This window comes from Euleptes europaea, chromosome 3 (genome assembly GCF_029931775.1).
Source record: "Euleptes europaea isolate rEulEur1 chromosome 3, rEulEur1.hap1, whole genome shotgun sequence".
NCBI lineage: Eukaryota > Metazoa > Chordata > Lepidosauria > Squamata > Sphaerodactylidae > Euleptes > Euleptes europaea.
This window is the reverse complement of record NC_079314.1, coordinates 93,788,293-93,810,540: the sequence shown is the minus strand read 5'-3', so window position 1 is coordinate 93,810,540 and position 22,248 is coordinate 93,788,293. Positions and strand designations below refer to the sequence as shown.

Sequence of the window (22,248 nt, the reverse complement as noted above, 5' to 3'; positions counted from 1 at the left end):
TCATCACAAACTGCAAACAGTCTCCCTCTCTTCCTCCACCCCAGTTTCATAATGCCATGCAGTCTGGTTAGAAAGAGTCCGAGAAGCACGGAGAGTTGCTACTAATAAAGGCAGGTGACTCTTCCATATTGGGGGGCAGACTTGGTCATGAGCCCCTTAACGCTGGCAACAGGTAAGACTTTTTTTTTTTTGGTCTCCCTTTTCCCCACCTACTCCTTCCCATCCGTCTTTAATTTAAACTCAGAGAAGTTACAGAAACCCCCTATAAAGACAACCGTAACTAATCATAAAGTGCCAGTTTACCAAGAGCCCACCTTCTGGCATTAGGTGACCATTAAGTGGTTCCATTGTATATTGGGCCCTGTTTTATTACACTTCATGCTGGAGTAAACTGGCTCAGGGCAAAAAAGATGTGTCCAAATCTCAGAAGGCAGCTGGCAACACAATGCAATCACATACTCAGAAGGTGCCAGTCATTCATAAGGCTCAACCTCCAACCCAAGGTGCTTCCAGGCGCATGCCGCAAGGGGGCCTGCAGTGGACTCTCGGTTTAGTAGCTTGAATAATATGTACTTCGGAGTGTGGCCTGTTCCATTTTCTTAACTCTGAAGCTAAGGCAATCGGGCCTTCCGTTCACTCCCTTCCCTTATGGATTTATACTGTATTCTTATCAGTTGGGCAAGCCCCGGCCATAAGCAAGCATGCAAATACTCTTCCGCACTGGAGAGGGTTATCCGGCCGCCGCCCAGAGAAGCGGGCATGACGTTCTACCACGGCCCATCCTTTCAAGTACATATTATACAGACTGAAAAGAAGAGGGCTAACAGATTCACTGTTTACTCAAGCACAGTAACAATACAGGGGCCAATAGGGGCTACTTACTGATTAAAGGAATGTAAGTGTTAATACCCCCCCTTCCTGACAGGGGCACTGCAGCGTCATTGCCCAGCGAGACATCTGCTTGAAAACTGGATGCTAATTTAGTTTTAAAAAGAATAAAAAATGTAAAAAGGTTATAAAGAAACAGCAGATTGAGAACACAAACAAACACCACTGCAGTTAAATGGCAGAAATAGAAGTGTCCACATTAAGGTCTACCTGCGTATAATTCAGGGCCGTACACCGCTCCAACCACTGGGCTCAGCTTCCATCCTGCAACAACAAAGACAGGAGTGAGCAGCAAGGTCAATGCCAGGGGAAGGGCAAACAGTTTAGCGTGTGTAGCTTCTTTTTGTCTCGCTTCCATGCAGATTGTTCCTGTTTATTATTATTATTATTCAAATTCAGGACATAGGGGGACAAAGAAAGACAAAGAAGAAGAAGAGTTGGTTTTTATATAACGACTTTCTCTGCCCCTTAAGGCAGAATCAAACCGGCTTACAATCACCTTCCCTTCCCGTCCCCACAACAGACACCCTCTGAGGTAGGTGAGGCTGAGAGCGCGTGACCTGCCCAAGGTCACCCAGCTGGCTTCGCGTGTAGGAGTGGGGAAACAAATCCAGTTCACCAGATTAGCCTCCGCCACTCATCTGGAAGAGTGGGGAATCAAACCCGGCTCTCCAGATCAGAATCCACCGCTCCAAACCACCGCTCTTAACCACTACACCACGCTGGCTCTCAAACAAAACAGTAACTGATTATTTTCCTGATTCTTGTCAGTTGGGCAAGCCCCAGCCATAAGCAAGCATGCAAATACTCTTTAGTAAATTAGTAACGGCAACTATGCCTGCTACTTCCAACCCTGCTTTTCTCCCCAACGGGCACCTAAAGTGGCTTACAACAAGGTTCCTCCCACCCACCATTTTATCTTCACAACAACAACCCTGTGAGGTACATTAGGCTAAGTGTCTGCGACCAGCCCAGGGCCACCCAGCAAGCTTCTTCTTTTTTTTTTTTTTTATATAAATTTTATTGGGTTTTATGATAGAAATTTTCCATTGCATTAAACAACATCTATAACAATATCGAATTTCAATTCTAACCTAAAGTTGTTATAATTCCATATCATATAATAAAAAAGAGAAAAGAAAAAAGAAAAAAAAGAAATGGAAAATTTTTTGACTTCCCCATCACCTCTATCTGCCTCTTAATAAAAAGTTCCTCCCGTCATAGGTAATCTAATCTTGATAAAATATCAATACCATATATAAAAAACCATAATCTGTTAGTAAATATAATTATGCTTATTCAATATAAAAAAAAAATCAAAAATAATCCTCTGGATCAGATTAGAAAATATTCTTCCATTCTTCCCAATTTTAACTCATATTCACAATAATGCATCCACGCCCCACATTCCCCCAAAAACCGAACGTCATTTTCTTCATTTAGAATAGCTGTGAGTTTTGCCATTTCTGCCACTTCAAACATTTTAACAATCCAGTCTTTTTTCTCTGGAGTTTCTAGCCCTTTCCATTTCGCTGCATAAAGCAGTCTCGCAGCTGTTGTGGCATATATCAAAAAGGTTCTTTGTGTTGCTAAGTCGTCTGGAATCATACTCAATAACATCATTTCTGGTGTTTTGGATATATTCTTTTGTAGTATTAATCTCAATTCGTTATAAATCATGTCCCAGAAGTCTTTGGCTTTGTCACAGGTCCACCACATGTGATAAAAGGAACCAATTTCTTTGTTACATTTCCAACAAGTAGGGGACATCGTTTTATAAATCTTTGCAATTTTCTTGGGTGTTAAATACCATCTATACATCATTTTATAGATGTTTTCTCGCACTGACTGTGCTTTTATTCCTTTTAAATCTTTAGACCATAATCTTTCCCATTTATTTAAAACAATATCATGTCCCACATTTTGAGCCCAATCGATCATAGTTGGTTTAATCGTGTCCTGCTCACAGTATATTGTTAAAAGGAGATTATACATTTTAGAAATCAGCTTTGTATTATTGTCTAGTAGAATCCTTTGAAAAGGAGATTTTTCTTTAGAGAAACCTTTTTTTGCATCCTGTACAAAAACTGATTTGATTTGGTAATATTGAAGCCATTGTAAATCATCCTTAAGCAGTTGAAAGTCTTTTAGTGAGCATTTCTTTCCTTCCCAATTAGTTAGATCTTGATAAGTAATAAATTTGTCTGGTCTAAGTGGGCGCAAAGTTAGCATTTCTTGGGGCGATATCCACATCGGTGTTTCTGGTTCCAAAATGTGTTTATATCTCATCCAAATACGAAGTAGAGAGGACCTGATTATATGATTACGGAATGTTGCTTGTAATTTAATTTTATCATACCACAAATAACCATGCCATCCACTTAAGTTATTATAACCTTCCAAGTCTAGCAAACGTACATTTGACAAATTCATCCAGTCTTTTAGCCATACTAAAGCTACCGCTTCAGCATAGAGTTGAAAGTTAGGCAGTGCTAAACCTCCTCTAGTTTTTAGATCCACCAAGTATTTATAAGCAGTCCTTGGTTTTTTTCCTTGCCAGATGAAGTTTGAAATGTCTTTCCTCCAAGTTTCAAAATATTTTGTTTGTGATATTATTGGTAAATTTTGGAATAAGAAGAGCATCCTCGGTAAGACATTCATTTGGATCGTTGAGATACGTCCCATTAATGACAATTTTTTGTTTGACCATATAATCATATCAGTTTTAATCTTACCCCATAACTTGAGGTAATTGTTGGTTAACAGATCTTTATTCTTTGCAGTGATCCAAATTCCCAGGTATTTAACTTTGTTAGCTTTCTCCCAGCCAGTATATGATATAAATTCCTGTTGTTGTATTTCCGATAAATTTTTAAATATTATCTTTGTTTTTTCTTGATTCACTTTAAAGCCTGATACTTTTCCAAAATCATCCAAAGTCTCCTGAAGTATATTCATTGACTGTGTTTGGTTTTCCAAAATTAGCAGTAGGTCATCCGCGAATGCTCTCAACTTAAATTCATGTTTTTTAATTCTTAGCCCGCGGATGTCCTCCATACTTCTTAGTTTCACACATAGCGGTTCCAACACCAACAAAAATAAAAGTGGAGACAAGGGACATCCCTGTCTAGTCCCTTTCGTGATTTGGCAGTTATCTGACATTGATTCATTAACCAAAATTTTAGCTTGTTGGGAGGTATAAATAGCCGATATACCTTTCTGAAAACGATCTCCAAAATTCAATTTATCCAAAATCCGTTTCAAAAAGTTCCAAGAGACCATATCAAAGGCTTTTTCTGCATCCAAAAATACAAAAGCCGCAGTTTGTTGAATATTATGGTCATAATATTCCAGTGAATCTAGTAAAATTCTTACATTGTCTTTTATTTGCCTTCCTGGTATAAAACCTGCTTGGTCCTCATGTATAAGATCCTTAATAAATTGCTTTATCCTACATGCCAAAAGCGAAGCAAAAATTTTGTAATCCACATTTAAGAGCGATATAGGTCTGTAATTAGATGTTTTTTCTGGATCTCTTCCTTCTTTGGGTATCAGTGATATAAATGCGTGTGACCAAGTCTCCGGGGATGTTCCCTCGTCCAAAATTGCATTGTAAAGTGAACCAAAAAATCCAACTAAATTGTCACTAAAAGTTCTATAAAATAGTGCAGTAATTCCATCTGGTCCAGGTGTTTTATCCGTTTTCTGTCTCAGTATTGCTTCTTGTATTTCTTCCCTTGTTACTGGAGCTTCAATACATTCTCTCTGGGTCATTGACAAAGCTTTCATCTGTATTGAGTTTAGAAATTTGTCTATTTTCTGTTTTGGAGTATTTTCTTTCTGATATAACTTAGAGTAAAATGAAACAAATTCTTTCTGAATTTCTGAAGTTGAATAAACTGGTCCTTTAGCAGTTTGGATTTTTGTTATAATCTTCTTTTGAAATGAGTCCTTCAGTTGTGTTGCTAAAAATTTTCCTGGTTTATTTGCATATTCAAAATACTTTTGTTTAGCAAGTTTCAGATTTTTATTCATTTCCTCCATTATTACCAAATTTAATTGGTGTTTAGATGCAGAAATCTGTATTTGAATTTCTCTTCTCTCCTCTTCCTGTGTTACCATTACCAATTTCTGCTCCAAATTTTGTAAATTCCAAAGTATGTTGTTTGTAAATTGCAATTGAGTCTTCTTCCAGGCCGAGTGTTTCTGTATCATAAAACCTCTCAGAACAGCTTTGAATGCGTCCCAAACTGTATTTAAAGAAGTTTCCCCATTAAGGTTAATTTCAAAAAAGTCTTTCATTAAAACCTGTAATTCCTTTTGTATCTTGTTGTCTTTTAAAAGTTTATCGTTCATTCGCCATCTAAATGCTTGTTTATTGTTCCAATCAAAGGTAACAGGATTGTGATCAGAAAAAGTTCTAGGTAAAATATGAATTTTACGTAGTTGCGTGAAAATTGATTTACTGGCCCATATCATATCGATTCTGGAGTGTGAATCGTGTCTTGCTGAATAAAAGGTGTATTCTTTAGCTGTTGTATTCATTGTTCTCCAAATGTCTTGTAATTCTAATTCTGAAGCCATGGCAAAGAAAGTTTTAGGCAAGCATCCATCATTGATATCTTTTGCTTTTGATTTTTTGTCCAGAGATGGGAGAATAATTCCATTGAAGTCGCCCATCAGTAAAATTTGGTCTTGTGCGTACTGGGTTATCAGGTCATGTAATTTTTCATAGAAGGATTTTTTCCCTTCATTGGGTGCATAGATTCCAACCACTATTGTCCTTTGTCCCAATATTTTAGTTCTGATAATTACAATTCTTCCTTCATTGTCTTTATATACTAGTTCTGGACAGAGACTGGGGTGGGCATAGATTACCACTCCCTTTGTTTTAGTTTTAGCAGAAGCAATAAATGCTTGTCCAAGCATCTGTTTCTCCAAGTATTTTTTATGCTTTGAAGCTATATGGGTTTCTTGTAGGCAAATTAGGGAGTATTTATATTTCTGTAGATATTTGAAGATTCTGGCCCTTTTAGTTTTCTCATTCAGTCCATTTACATTCCAAGAAATTGCTTTTGCCATAATGTAGTATTTTTTAGCAAAATAAAAAGTCTATAGTTTAGTACCACCTTCTGCACCCTGTACTTCTTCATCTTCCTCTTCTTCTTCCTCCTTCTCTCCAGGTAATTCTTTAAGGTCCATTTTATATTTTCTCAAAAATTTCCCCACATCTGCTTGGGATAGAATTGTCGTTTTCACTTCCTTATAGGTGAAAGCCAAACCTTGTGGCATAATCCAACGATATTTGATGCCATTAGCTTTCAGTATAGACACAAAATCTTTGTAGTTATTCCTCTGTGAAAGTAGATGCCTTGGAATATCCTTCAATAGTATAAGAGAGGAGTCTCCTGCTGACACTGGATTTTCATAATGAATCTTCATAATCTTGTCTTTAACTCTGGTGTCATAGAACACTATCATCAAATCTCTTGGCTTAGATCTTCTCATTCTAGCAGGTAGTGGTATCCTGTATATTCTATTAATGGCTTGTTTTAATTCTTGTTCATCTATCTGAAATAAGTAGGCCAAATTTGGTATTGCAGATTCTTTATTATCTCCCATCATATCTGGAAAATTGCGTATACGAAGGTTGGTCTCTTTCACTCTCATCTCCATCATTGCCATTTGATTTTTTGCCGCCATCTGATCCGCTTGTATTGTTTCAATCTGTTTTTCTTGGCTTGTTAATTTTTTCTTTGTGTCCTTGTGCTCATCCATCACTTTCTTAATTGATACATCCATCGCTTGCATATCTGTCTTCATAACAGTCATTTGAGTTTTTACTTCTTTCAAGTCTCCAGTGACCACATCCAACTTCTGATTAATAGCTTGGGATGCTTGACCAAGATTTGTCATCATAGAAGTCAACTGTGCCATCTGTGCAGACATCTGTTCAAACTGTTTATTTGTTGCCTCAGTTTGTTTAGTTAGCATATCCTGTAACTTTTTTTCCATGGTCGAGGTTTGTAAAGAGTCCCTTAATTTAGTATAGGCAGGGCTATGTAGTGAGCCAGAGCGGGGTCGAGACATTTACATTCAAAAAAAAGCTGGTAAAATACATGTCCACCGACAGGGCCTTTAAGGTGCTGGTTAAAAGATGATAGTTCAAAGATCAGCCTAGTAATTTTTTCGGGTTGAAAAGAGTCGAAATTGGCTTTAAAATTGCATTTTAAAGTTTTAAAATACCAGTGAGTTTTTTCGGTCGCTCTAGATCGGATTAATCAGGAAGTAAACAGGAAGTTACTAGTGCTGCAGACCTTCTATCGCCTCTTCTCGATGGTTATTCCTTCAGGAATGATTTGAAAGTAACTCGAGTGCGACGGATATTCAGTCCCGCGGCTACTTCCTGTTGTTTTAGTTCCAATGATAGAGAGGGTGTTATAGAGAGTCTTCCGTTCCAGGCACTCCCTTACTGCAAACGTGGCAGGAATTCGCCGGAAAATCAGGAAGAGAAATCACCCTCCCCTTCCTTCGGACCTCTCATTGGTGATAATTCTTGTCAGTCTAAAAGGTATCCTTCCGACTCTTTGTTATGGTTTAGGCTGATCGATCCGATAAGGCTCCTGTCGCTAATCCCGATGACTAACTCAGATCAAACTTTTTCAGTTCGGATTATGGAGGGGTGGGGGTCCCAGAAATATTCTTATCAGCCTCCCGTCTGTTCAAATTTCTAGTAAGTAGACGAAGAGTTCTTTTGTACTCACTTGGGTGTCAAGAGGTGAGGTTCTTTTCTTTATGTAGTCCTTATGTTGGTATTAAGGCGGTGGAGGGTAGAGCTTGCTGCCAAAGTTGCGTTTTGGCGATGTCCTTCCCTAGTGCCCTCGCAGGACCGGCGTCTAGGACTCCGAGGGGCTTAAAAAAGCCCCCTCAGAGTACCTAGGAGGTCAAACCGCGTTTGCGGGCTGCAGGGAGTTCCTGCTTTCCAACCCACTTGCAAGGGTCGGATTGGGGTATCTATGTACCCCCAAAAACAACGCAAACTTGGATTTCTCCCAGGACAACCTGGGGAAATGGAGTGCTCTCTCCAACGGCACCACCGGAAGTCCACCCAGCAAGCTTCTATGGCAGAGTGGGGATTGGGTCTTCCAGATCCTCGTCCAATACTCTAACCACCACACCATGTTGGTTTTATCATTATTATTTCAGAAAGGCTACAGTGGGAATAAGGAAACAGTTTGATGTCATGTCAAAAGCTACCACTGTGATATGTATTACAGTAAGAACTTGGAAGTAATTAAATTGGTGCTTGAGCTCTTTTGAGCACATTGTAGGGAGTACTGATAGCATTTAGCAATAACTAGACAGGAATGAGAGTGAAAGCCTTCTGTTATGAGACCTCACTCGCTATACACAATCACATGCGGGGCACTCTGATACAATTATTAGGGGAAAGGTATCTGATCCCTATCTGCTCATTTTCCCAAACAACCAGACAGATATATGGTTAACAGTATATCCGTGTGTGTGTGTGTGTGTGTGTGTGTGTGTGTGTGTGTGTGTGTGTGTAAAGGCGCTGATCAGGTCTAAATGGGCTCATAAGAGCCTCTGTCTTTACCTCTCAAAGAGACCAGCTGTGCTTATTGAAAATTTACAGAAAGCCAGAATGCAATCGTGCTGATAAGCAAGTTACAAAGCCCAGAATGCAGAAACACACTTCTAAGAAACTATTAGATATTCTTGAAAGACTTCGTCTTGAAAGGGTGGAAATGGTTCTTGCACCCTTGTGGGACCGCCTGAAAAAGTTCTTTGCAATATCATTTAAAAAATATTTATCCAACAGGAAACAAAACCATAAACAAAAATGCTACAAAACGTGACACAAACGAGTGGGTGGTCTGGTAATGGGTACATCCCTAGCAAGTCGAAACACAGATGAGACCTTGAGTCCTATCTGCAGAACACACACAAAAACGGGGATATGGCTGACTACTGGTTGGAGACAAACTGCTAGATTAGATGGGACTTTGCAGGATTTCCTGAGGTCAGGAAGGTAGCTTCCATTTCCTACACAGCCACTTGCTGCTCCCCACAAGAAGCCGCAACTCAGTGCCAGGGAACATTTAAGGCCCAGACTCAATCCTCTTTCATATCCAATTAGTAGCAGTGCTGGCAGATACCTTGGCCAACCCAAGGAAACCTGATGCCAACCCAAATGGATAGTGCTACGCTAGATGACCACTAAATAACTCCAGACAAAGTGAATCCTTGTACATCCTTGTGGGGAGGAGCCCCAGCTCGGTGTTCAGAGGGTATAATTTTATTTCCCATTCTTGGCATCGCCAACTAAATGATATCAGGTAGCAGAATTGGGACAAACCATGACTAAGAACTTTGGAGACCAGCTACTCTGTGAAGCCAGACAAACAAAGAGTCTAGTTCAGTATAAAGTCTGACAAAAGATCATTCGGCTCCTTCCTGTAGTACTACTTTAAGCAAAAAAAATTTTTTCACTGAAATCTAAAAACTGTGATCTGGGTCCAATTCAACCTCTGCAACGAACTCACCAGGCTCTCTCCCAGCTTCATCCCATGTGCAATATTAGAGTAACAGCACTGGCCTACCCTCCCACTACTGTGTAAGGACTGCAAGATAATGGTATTCAAAATGCTTTGAACATCGAAGGTGCTATACAGATGTTAACTATTATTATTGGTTTTAATGCAGAGTAAACAAAGTACTTTTTAAAATAATTTGTTAACATGAAAAAACACACAACATGCATACATTTACATAGCTATGACAAGACATTTGTCAGCTATACTTCGAATGATCCTCTAACAATCTATACATTCTACTATTCTAGAAGATTATTTATGTATCTAAAATATAAACAGGCTTTAAAGGAGAAAGAGGGGAAAACCTAAACATATTAAAGTACTTCTTGAGATTCCCAAAGTGAGAGGCAGTCTTCCCAAGGAAGCAAAAGAAACTATATTGAAGGCATGAATTCCTTCCCTAATCCATACTAGCTCAAGTTGTATGTGGGGCACTCCTTGCAAAATCAACAAAACATGGATTCTGTTGAAATTTTGCAGTCCCTGTATGTGTTGAAATCTGTCCACAGTCAATTTAAAAAAATCTGTCACTGTAGGTAGAGCCATATCCCTCTGGAAAATGCGTTCAAAATCACATTTCCTGTTAAACGTAGGTTCATTCTTATTGTTAAATAGTAAGATGCACTCTGCCTACAGGAATCATTGAATCTGAAAATCTGATTTTGCAATGCATTATATTTTGAATATACATCTACATTAGGGGTGTTCTACTTCTAGACCTACCACAGCATTGCTCATTACTGGGAGCATTTAGTGCAGGGAAGTCAAGAGTATGTAATATACTTTGATTAAAGAATAAGAACATGAGAAAAGGCCATGCTGGATCAGACCAAGGTCCATCAAGTACAGCAGTCTGTTCACACAGTGGCCAACCAGGTGCCTCTAGGAAGCCCACAAACAAGACGACTGCAGCAGCATTGTCCCGCCTGTGTTCCACAGCACCTAATATAATAGGCATGCTCCTCTGATCCTGGAGAGAATAGGTATGCATCATGACTAGTAGCTATGAATAGCCCTCTCCTCCATGAACATGTCCACTCCCCTCTTAAAGCCTTCCAAGTTGGCAGCCATCACCACATCCTGGGGCAGGGAGTTCCACAATTTAACTATGAAGGGAAAAATTAAATTCCAAACATCATACGCATCATTCATTTCTGTATATATTACAGTAATAGGCGTGCACTCCAGGACCACCTTTCTTAAAGAATTCTGCATAGATTTCTGTAATTTTGGGGTAAAAATGGCTTTGTTCAGCTGTGTATCTAGAAAATTTTGTTTTCAAAGATGTATAATTGATCTCAAGCACTAGAAAACTGCAAAGACACTGGGACCTTGGCCGCCTTGCTCTTCTTTCTCTGTACCCCCACCCTCTGTGCCCTCCAAAGAGCTAACCTTGGTTGTGGCATAGGAAGGCTGTAATGGGAAGGGGGGGAAGTATGCAGAAACACTCCTGCCCCCTCACAGCTGCATGAACCCCTGCTCCATGTGCATAAAACCAGGCGAGGGGTCGATTTTCACCAACAAACTCACTTTCCACTGAATGCTGTATCACGTTCCATGTCTTTCCCAACGCCCCCCCCCCCCATTCCCAAGACTGGCCTTTTGGAGTGTTCAGAGGGCAAAACAGCCAGTTCTCTTCTGTGTATTCTGCTACACAGTGATCTGGACTAATACTACTACAGCTCTAGACATTCCTGGGTACTGGATGCAAGCACTGGATGCAAGCATCCAGCGTGGTGTAGTGATTAAGAGCAGCGGTTTGGAGTAGTGGACTCTAATCTGGAGAACCGGGTTCGATTCCCCACTCCTCCACATGAGCGGCGGACGCTAATCTGGTGAACTGGATTTGTTTCCCCCACTGCTACAAACGAAGCCAGCTGGGTAACCTTGGGCTAGTCACAGCTCTCTTAGAGCTCTCTCAGCCCTACCTACCTCACAGGGTGTCTGTTGTGGGGAGGGGAAGGGAAGGTGATTGTAAGCCAGTTTGAGACTCCCTTAAGTGGTAGAGAAAGTCGGCATATAAAAACCAACTCTTCTTATTATTATTGTAGAGAAAATGGCAGTCGTTATAAAAGATGGTGCTTGGTGGCATGGAGCTCCATACACAGATATACGCCATCTCTTAAAAGGCGCCTACTAGTGGCTGTGGACAGGTTTTGTCCCCAAGTGCCAAACTTTATTTTCTGCTCTCATTTATGTGGGAGAATATAAAAGAACATACCACTGCTATACCCCTTGTTTCTACTGAGTCCCTTTAAATTGTGTCCCAGATTGCAACCCTATGTACTTTGTTCCACTCAATGAAGCCAGCCTCTATTTGCACAACCCCAACCTTTTATCTCTGGAGTCTCTCTCGGTATAATGCAAATGAGTGTCATAAATACAGAGAATTGGTTCTTCTACACACAGATGTAAAAATTGGTAGATGCACAGACTGTTCATTTTTGACCTAGGAAGGTGCGATGATGATGTCTGAGCAATACCCGGTGGAATAATAAAAAGGATATTTTCTAATGAACCCGAAGGAAAGGTCAACCTTCAGATTTATCATTGCAGATTTGACAAACATCCAGTTTTGTTACATTGCTTAATAAAGTTACTTTGTACTTTCAACCTGAAGGATTTACAATCAAATTACTGGCAGTGGTATACAGTTATACATCTTTAATATTACTCATTAATATGTTTGCAGGAGGTGACGTGTGATACATAAGCACACCTTTGGAACAACGGTTCTGTGCTGTCAGAACAGAAAGCTGATAAGAAAAGGGCTCAGCACAAGAATCTGGGCAGACAATGGTACAATTCATCTGTGCAATGAAAGCCAAGTTTTTACAATCCTGAGTAAAACACACTCACCTTCCACATCCCGCCCCCAGCCAAGCAAACAGCATATGACTTTAGGAAACAGATACCCTCCTCAATTAGCTTGGTTTAAATGATACTACCCCTTTTAAACCCAAACTGGTAAACGGCATCTTCCGCCTTCCATTTGTATCCTGCTTTGATTTTTAGATCTTAAAACTATTTCATTAAATTTCTTTTTTTCCCCTCCAGCATTGGTAGGAGGCAAGACTTAATCTCCACTTTATGAGGAATGAACTAAATGACAAAAACATCAGGTTAAGTGGTCCATGGTACCAAGAAATACTCTCAGGCTACACAGCAGGACTGAAAACTCACATCTTATGTCTCCAATATTATTTCAACCCCCAACGGCACTTTAGCACTAGCAGGTGTATGGAGGGCTTCCAAGTCAATACCAATTCTTCTGCTGTATTTTCAGTGAGATCAAAAGCCCAACTGTTCATTTTAAAATAACCCTTAAGAACCTGGTGTCGCTCAACAGGAAATACTGAAATATGAAGGCTGCCATCATCACATGCTCAGATGCAACATGGGCAACATAGCATACACACTGCCAAACAAGAGCATTCATCCTTGACTGTGAGGCTAATGTGAACACCTATCCGCAAAATATTGTTTACTGTTATGTGAACAAGGCTAAAAGGATCTTCTGGCTTATGTTTTCCCACTTTCTCTTCCTCACCTGTATGGCCAGCTGTTATTTTTGTGATGATATGGCTATTACAGCAAAATATTGTTTGGACACAAAAATACCTCATTAGCAAGAGAAGGGGAGCAGAAGAGGGAATGTGCAAGGCTGAGGATCCCCCAGGCTTACCAAAGTAGCAGCAAACTATGGCTTGCCCTAACATGTGAGCCATGATAAAGAATGGCAGCCTCTTTCATTATTAACCATGCAATCCTGAAAGGGGAGGGCGGAGCTGCTCAGGAGCCGGCATGTCCAAGCTCTGCTCACAACCTGAGTTCGATCCCAATGGACGTTGGTTTCAGGTAGCCGGCTCAAGGTTGACTCAGCCTTCCCTCCTTCCGAGGTCGGTAAAATGAATACCCAGCTTGCTGGGGGTAAAGGGAAGATGACTGGGGAAGGCACTGGCAAACCATCCCGTAAACAAAGTCTGCCTAGAAAACGTCGGGATGTGACGTCACCCCATGGGTCAGGAATGACCTGGTGCTTGCACAGGGGACCTTTACCTTACCTAACTGGCTTTCAGACTTCCAGCCCTGATACTGTGATTTTAGAAAACATAAAAAAGGAAGACTGATTCAGTATGGTCACCCTCAGCAGTATTAAATGGAAGATATAGAAATCTACCATATTCTGACAGACTTTGCTCATGCAATTCAAAGAAAATTGACACAATATCTCATAAGATGATGGAATGCCCCCTCTTTATTTAAACACCACCGAGATAAATGGATTACTCCCAAATTGGTGAGAATTCCTGCCCCCAAGAGATAAAATAGTTCCCTTTTTGCTGATGGATAGAGATCCAAATATCTCTCCATCATATTTTCCTCTAAGAAATAACTGCTCAGGACCTATGGGTCATAGGAGCAAAGAAGGAAAGGAAGAATTCAGTATGGCAGCTCTACAGTCCTGCATATGTATCATGGTCTACTAGTACTACTACGGAAACTTCCTGCATTGAACCTTTGGGCTACTTTTTAAACCCTTTCAAATTAAAGCTGTTTGAAAATGTGGGGAGGAAAGATTGTGAACAGAAAATTATAGAATAAACTTCATGTACACCCTTAAGAGAGCCGGTGTGGTGTAGTGGTTAAGAGAGGCGGACTCTAATCTGGAGAACCAGGTTCGATTCCCCACTCCTCCACACCAAACCTGCTGGGTAATCTTGGGCCAGTCATAGTTCTCTGAGAACTCTCTCAGCCCCACCTTCCTCACAAAGTGCCTGTTGTGGGAAGAGGAAGGAATTGTGATTGTAAGCGGGATATAAGCGGGATATAAAAACCAACTCTTCTTCTTCTTCTTAATAGGGTGTGCTTGCGTATCACCCTGCAGTCACTGCCCATTAGGAGCGGAGATTCTATATGGATCAATTCTCACCAATTTAACAATTTCAAAATGTGGTTTCCTAAAGACAGACTTGTTAGTCTATATTAGTCCTGCCTGGCCGTGGGAGAGCAGGTTAGAAGTAAGAAAATAAATAAATTTAACCTCTGAGATATGTTTACTTTTTTCTCTAGCAGCTTAAGGTTCATAGAAGGTTTTGAAACCCCTTCTCTGCAAAGCTTTTCATTATACTGAAAATCCAGGGGACAGAGAGAACATCACCCATATGCTTATTTCTCCCCTCAAAACTCTCTCGTTTATTATTAGTACCGGCATTCCCTCTTACCATTCGCATACGGTGTAACCATCTTCTTATTAGTCATCACTCGTGCCGTAGCATTATTAACCTAAATGTGGAAAACGGGATATGGAGGAGAGGGAAGGAAGCACAGGATTTTAGAGAAAATTGTTTTCATTTTTTAAAAAAAGAAAAAAGTAGTTTCAAAAGGAAACATTTAAATTTACTTTTATAAGTTATCATTAAATAATTAAAACTATAACAGGTCTAATTGAGGCATTTTAATCATGTAATGAAGGCCAAAAGGAGTAGATCTTCTCAGGCATCCCTGCTACCTTTGACTTGAACCCAGTATCTGCTGCTCACTTATCCAAAGGGCAAAGCCTTCCCCCGTTGCTCCCTTCTTCTTGCTCAGGTATGAAGCAATGAACAAACACAACTCTGTTATCACCTTCTAGTTGCCTTTCACTGAACTGCAGTGGCCTACTAATATTACCGAGGATACTGGTATTTGGGCAGGAGGAGGACAACCTGGAACCCAGGTGCCTTGGATTAATTCCCTCTGCTCCTAAAGAGCTTTGGATTCCTAAGCGAGGTTGGCTGGCCTGCATCTCAGTTTCAGAGTCTCTTGACTTATTGAGGGATCTAATCCCAGTTGCTAATTTTTTGGGGGAGAGGGGGCCTCTATTGCCACCCTGTTTGGAAACTTAACAAGGCGTCTCCTGATTTCCTGGTCTCCTCCACCCTCGTTACAGAAGCTCTTTAAAGCTCCAAGCATTCTGAAGAGTACAGTGAGTGAGCGTTAGGGAAGAGATGGGGCTGATAAAACATGGGGTGGGGGGCAAAGCCAAATGACTGCAGCCCTGTGCCAGACACAGCTGTTGAGCTCTTGCAAGGAGGGTAAAAGGCGAAGCTAAAATCAGTGACTTTCCAAAACCCACCAGAAGGAGCATGCCACAATGCCAATTTCAAGACAAAACTTTTTTTTTTTTAAAAGATGTTTTCGACGCCCTTTGCTTAATGGAAAAGTGAACTCTGGCAGGGGAGAAGGGAGTCTGGAATCTCATCACTCCGGTTTTTTAGCCCTCAAAACAATATAAAACATTACACATTTAAAAAAAGAAAGAATGGGAAACAACAATGATGAGACTGAGGGCATGCAGTTATAATACACATAAAAAAAAGAAAACAACTACAACAACAACAATTGATTAATGGGGCTAGAGGGAGGGGGAAGAGGGAGAAGGTCTCACAGACAATCATTAAGATGGAGCGGGTGCCTGAAATCAATTGCTACAGCAGAGTGCAACACAAGCACCGAAAGGGGGGGATGGCCAAAACCAATCAAAAACCACCAGTCAGCAAAGAGAGACCAACAGCTGCATTTAACTGAGTGAAAGTGGACAAAAAAAAAATGGGAAGGGGGAAAAGAGAGCATAATCGAGGGTCTGGGAAGAGGCAGAGCAAGAAAGAAAAAGGGGGGCGGTGAACAGAAAGAGAGAGATAGAAGAAGGGTACGGGTGCATTAATAAACCCAGCCAAACGGGAGCTCAGTAGCTCTGAGTAAGATGTGCAAGGGAAGTCACCAGGGAGTCAGTAACCAAACAGCTCAGACTGATACAGAACAGTATATGTACATTCAAAGTCCAGGCGGGCATTACTTAACAGCATTGAAAATAAAAGGGGAGGGGGTGGGGAAATAGGAAAGGGTGGGACAACAAGTCAAATCACATTTTGTAGTGTTAATGTGAAATGGCAGATGGATTTTTTTCTTTCTTAACTTTGGTTTTTCATTAAAAAAAAAAGAAATAAAGATTCTCCTCTAGCACTTTGGTTTCACTTACCGCCAACTCGTACCATCGCCAGCATTGTGTATAGTTACCATGGAAAGAGTGAGTCAAGTGAAGGGCCCTAAACACTAAACCATCGAAAAAGGGAAATAAAACAACAAAACAAAAAACAAAAAAAAGCAAAATATGCAAACATCTTACTCAAAACGGCGGCTTTTAAGTTTTTATTCTCCTATATTTAGTACTTTTTTTTCCTTAAAAAGAGAATGGGAAAAGGAAAAGGGGCCAGTTATCCTTCAACATGAGGGCATAGAAAATTAGCCACCAAGTAATTTCCTCCTTATGTAGGTGACATTGCCTAGCCAGTTACCAGTGTTTGTTGCAAGAGTTAATTTTGATTGTATCTTGCTTTACTGAAATCATATCAATAATGTTACTCTAATGACCCCAGTAAGCTTCTTATTGCTCTCTCCATCCCTGGTTAACCATTAATTTCATTTCACACTCATATGGAAGAGAACTGGCCTCTGAGGAAAGGACAAACACTGGCTGGACCCCTTTTTCGTTGTTAAAACACCAAGTTAGAAATTGGACAGTGTTTCTTTTAGTTAGTTCTGATAAGGCTTGGCAAGAGAAGCTGGAGCCTCAAACCGAAACAAAGGAAAATCAAGGCAGCAGAAGGGCAAAAATTTGGAGTGGGTTGGAAACAAACTCAACAGAAAGGGGGGGGGGAGAAAGAAAAATACCTAAAGTAACAAAACATATATAGATATAGATATTTGAGTGGGGGGTGTTATTTTTATATACATCAGTGCAGGGGGAGGAAGTGAAAAAACAGAGATACAAACACACGCCACACACACACAAGACAAGAATCCAAAAGTGAAATAAGTGAGGCAAGTCACACACAAAAAAAGAAAACAAAAGAATAAATATAAAGAAGAAATTGAATTACTGAAGACATGCACCTCGATTTTACGGCCCTCTACCACGGTGCCGTGTAATTTCTCCCTGGCCCTGTCTGCATCAGCACTATTCTCGAAAGTTACGAACCCGAATCCCTGCATGCAGCGGGAGAAGGGGGAAAACATGCACATCGTTATATATTGAAATATTGATATCTAGATAAATAGAGAAAAAAAATATCACAGTATGAAATTGACATCAGCACAACTTAGCAATACTCTCCTAGAGTCACATTTTTGGTTCATGCATGTTTCATGAAAGAAATTCAATTAAAAAAAGAAGTTGTAATCAGATTGAAATAATAATAAAACATAAAGCAATTGAGGCCAGACCAAAAGTAGTATGAAGTTACTCGAGACAAATTTTTGGAAAGTAATCTAGCTCCTTGCCTGATGGTCAGAAATTTATTAAACCCTGGATAGAAATCCTTATTACATTCAGGGCCATTCAATGCCTACTTTTGCAGCACTGTCAACAAATGGCAAGGATACAAACAGACAAGTCTTTTGAACGAACTGTGCCAAGAAAGGGGGTGTGGCACTCCAGAAATCCCCACATTCTAATCCCGGGCAAGAGAACCCCTCCCCTTCAGCTCTGAGAAGATCACTAATCTGGCCTCATTTTTACATTACCTTTTTCATCACCTCATTTTTCCATAGCTAAGATATCGTTTACCCATCTTAAATAAATGTGTGAGACTTTATGCAAAAATACTGCTCTGTTTTCACACATATCTCTTGGTTTGTACAATGCCCTACACAACAGGCCTCCTAACTTGAACATTAGGGGTTCTGTGTTCAATATGAAATCACCGCCCTATAAATGTGTGTGAGTGTGTGTGTGTGTGTCGTCAAGTCACAGCTGACTTATGGCAATCTCATAGGGTTTTCAAGACAAGAGATGTTCAGAGGTGGTTTGCCATTGCTTGCCTTTGAGTGGGCTGAGAGAGTTCTGAGAGAACTGTGATGGCCCCAAGGTCACCCAGCAGGCTTCATGTGGAGGAGTGGGGAATCAAACTCGGTTCTCCAAATTAGAGTCTGCCACTGTTAACCACTACATCATGCTGGCTCTCTATAAATATGTTAAGACCTACATAAAAATAGCACTGAAAGGGACATCTTCACTGTCTTAAAAGCCAAACTATGACTGCTTAATGGATTACATTTAGAAATCTAAGAAAACAATGCATTCTAGCATGTCTGTAAAAATGTATATATTTTACTAAGAGCTCTCTCTTTCTTTAGAAAGCCTGACCAGCTTATATGAATATGAAGACCAGGAGTGGTCTCCCATTCAGGAGCTGACTGGGCCCATCACCCCTTAGGCTCTACTAGCTTTTTTGCTATACTACCACCTCAGAGGTGTCATTTTAAAAGCAGTGTTACTCCTGGCCACTGCTGCTTTTTCTTATGGTTCCCTTCATTGTTTCAACTACAGGTCGTTTCCAGTGGACTTGACCTCTAGAGGCTGCTTTCAGGGAAAGCAGTAACGCTCCTTCTGCTTTGGTGGCTTCCTGTGCTACATTCTCTTCTATTGGAACAAGACGATGGTGATCTAGAAGGGCTAATTTCAGGGGAAACTGCTTTTGCCACTGGACTGCTGGGGAAAATGAGATTCCATCACAACTTATGGGCTAACTGGATCACCCTATTCTGGATACACCTGTACGTATTCTCTGCACAATGAAATAACTTCCCCCAAATACAATACCACATGAATGATAAGATAACATAGCTGCAAAGTCTGAGATATTGTGGAATAAGTTCTGTTGACCTTCTACATAGTTAACAAAGCACATTACATCTTGAGTCAGGAAGAGTGGCTTCAAACTGGTGTAGGCTATGAAGATGTGTCTTCATGGACCACGATTCCAATGTCACTATTATCAAACGAGGAAAAGAAATGCAGTGCAACCATTCCCGTCTGGAAAAGTCACTATCCCTCAACCTAGTCTCCCCCACAGGTTTGCTTGTAGGACATAATGGGCATGCTCTCCTGAGCTTCTTGAAACAGAAGAAGGATGCAAAGATGACAGATAAATAAATAGACGAGTGTGTACATTTTCAAAATTATTTCACTGCAATAATTTTAAGTTTTGTCTGCCCTTTAAAAAAAATTCCTACAAACTCAAGAAAACATGTAAAACTTGCAAAAAGCAGCAAGAATCATAGATAATATATACATTCCTTTGGCACTCCTAAATTACCGCTAGTTTAAGAGGGTGGGCATGTTGGTCTGCAGTAGAATAGCTAGATTCAAGTCCAGTGGAACCTTAGAGACCAACAAAATTTTCAAGGTATAAGCTTTTGAGAGTCAAATCTCCCTTTGTATCTGGCAAAAGGAGCTTTGACCCCCGAAAGCTTATACCCCCAAAATCTTGCTGGTCTCTAAGTTCCTACTGGACTTGAATCTAGCTGTTCTAAATTACCCTTATTATATCAAAGTAACATTTGCGATTCCTGAATATACACTGCTGGAAAATTGTCTATATATTAAGAAAAGGGCCAGATCAAGAGAGGCCTTGTTGCTGATTTTAAGATTAAACTGTTTGTTCTTTCAACAGTAGCCTTCAAGTTGAGAACATGAGCTCTTCTGCCTACATAACCTGCTGACTCTTAAAGGCACTTCTCCTATAATCGGAAACTGGATGTGAATGCAATCTGGCTGAGACATCTGTCACTCCACTGATCTCCTGGATAGATTCGGCTATAATTGGACCCAATCTGCAGCCCAACGGCACCCCTTTTTCTTTCAGGAGCTGTTCAAGGGCCCCCAGGAGACCGAATAACCATCACCCTTTTAGTCTGGCCTCAGATTCTGCAATAAATAACAAGCAACAGGATGAGCAGTGTAAAAATAATAATTATACAGAGTTTATAAAATGTTTCCATCTCTGAAGAATGAGAAAGAAAATTTACCATGTAACCGTAAAGGGAGAAATCAAAAGCAGACGATTCTCCTGGGTGTGGCCAGAACACAGAAATTAAGAGGAAAACAAAAACTAAAAAACCAAAAACTAAAAACCAAAGGAAACTAAAACAGAGCCCCTTGAAATCCATGCATTGTTAACCCTTGATTTTTTTTCATTGCGTTTAGAACATTCACCTCAGAAGCAGCATCTTTATCTTATGGTGCTGGAAATGACTTTTCATAATTTCTGTTTTTTAAATATATCTCTACATAATATACACACAGACACACTTTAAAGACTCAATCAACATCCAGAAGCCTGCATTAATGATAAAAAAAATCCCAGGGTTAGCATTACTTGCTTCAAAAGCTTATATGCATCTTTTGCCATCCTTCATAATCCATTTGAGATGAGCGATAGGAATTGTTTCAAGATGTGAATGTGTTTGTGTGGGGGGACTGTACTGCTGTTAAAGTGGGCATTTAAAAAAAAAGGAAGTGAAATTCCCATTTATGAATTTACTGTACAGACCAAATTCAAGGAACTGTATTATTGTTCTGTTTATATTGTGCCTTTCTTCCATAGAACTCAAGAAAGCATATATTGGATTTGTCCCCAGGTGGTCTCCAATCCAGGTAGACCAGACTAGGAGCTGCTCAGCTTCTTCAGGGTTCTTGTGTCATGTTAAGAACAATGACAAAGGTTATACACTGTAGTTTAAGAAAGTTCATTTCACTTTAAAGGAAGATAACTCGCAAACAGCTCAAAATTGTATAAAGGTATTAGAGTTCTGAACTCGCTTCAAATAACAAAAAGTTTGTACCATGGGAAGACAGAACTTTTAGAGTCACACTGACCAAGCTAAAACGCAATGTAAAAGAGGTGTGAGCCGACGAGCAGCTCTTTTGTTTACTTATCACAGTTATACTAGAAGAAAGAGAACAAATTTGTTGTATGTCAAGATTAGCATAAATTTTATTATGCCTATGCTGTCCATGCTACATTGGCTGGCTGCATCAGCCCACAACTATTCAGAGCGGTTCAAACCTGACTATAATAAAATCTGTCATATACCTTACACACATTATTTTTATATATGTATTTATATTTACACTTTTGGTTTGGCCCAATGTATACACAAAAGAGCACTATCATGTGTAAAGTTCTTACCCAAATCATGAATAGATCACAATGTATGCTTCTTAGCGGCTCAGATTGACTTCTGTATCTGTAACGCACATTTTAAGCAACATGCAGCACAAGAAACAGCTGTGCTACAGGGAAAATTCTCCAAAATCAGGCCATTCACTCTATGTACAGCTGCTCTGGAGGTGCAAGCCTTCACTGAGCAATGCGAACCTACATCTTGATTAGGCCAGGAAACAGAATATCATCGACATACTTCTTCCCTTTCAATCAAATACAGGTGGGCTATATTGTGAATGGCTGGTTCAAATAATTGCTTCCTTGATTCAGGTAGGCCCACTGTGGCAAACTCCGAGTGCCCTAATCGAAAGGAATTTGTATTAATCAAAACCCTGGCGTAAATGGAAGAGACTCAAACTAGTTTCCATGGAAACCAAACCATTCCATTTGGGGGCAAATTAAGTAGTTTCATAGGGAAACTGGAAGAACCTGGAGCTAAAAAAAAAAAGCCTTCGCTTTCATTAGGCATTCCACTAGGAATATTGCCAGTGGGAGACTAACAAGGACATACGAAAATTACTTAGTGCATAAGGAAGCACTTAGGACCAAACAGACTTGTATTAAAATAGCTGTAAACTATAATTTATTCTTAGTTCTCATCCAATACTCAGTGGATTCTTCTTTTCGTTTTCTAGGGAAATCAAAATTTCCCCCTTTTTTAAGCTGTGGTGCTCTTATGAAGTATCAACATTTTA

The 22,248-nt window shown here is 40.1% G+C and overlaps 1 protein-coding gene across 11 annotated transcripts in view; it reads right to left on the bottom strand.

Annotated features, from left to right (window-relative positions):
* RBFOX2 (RNA binding fox-1 homolog 2) overlaps positions 1-22,248 on the bottom strand; it is a 228,669-nt gene that overhangs the window by 21,934 nt on the left and 184,487 nt on the right. For 5 of the 11 annotated variants that reach the window (XR_008933229.1, XM_056845889.1, XM_056845888.1 and 2 more), the window contains 4 exons: positions 17,439-17,531; positions 14,729-14,789; positions 1,099-1,152; positions 883-975 (listed from right to left, as the gene is read on the bottom strand). Coding sequence is in view for 10 of the 11 variants with exons in the window: in XM_056845889.1 (XP_056701867.1) it covers positions 883-975; positions 1,099-1,152; positions 14,729-14,789; positions 17,439-17,531 (301 nt within the window). In the remaining variant the exon portion in view is untranslated. The remainder of the gene's footprint in view (positions 1-882; positions 976-1,098; positions 1,153-14,728; positions 14,790-17,438; positions 17,532-22,248) is intronic. The other 6 variants (XM_056845892.1, XM_056845890.1, XM_056845893.1 and 3 more) reach the window with 3 other exon arrangements.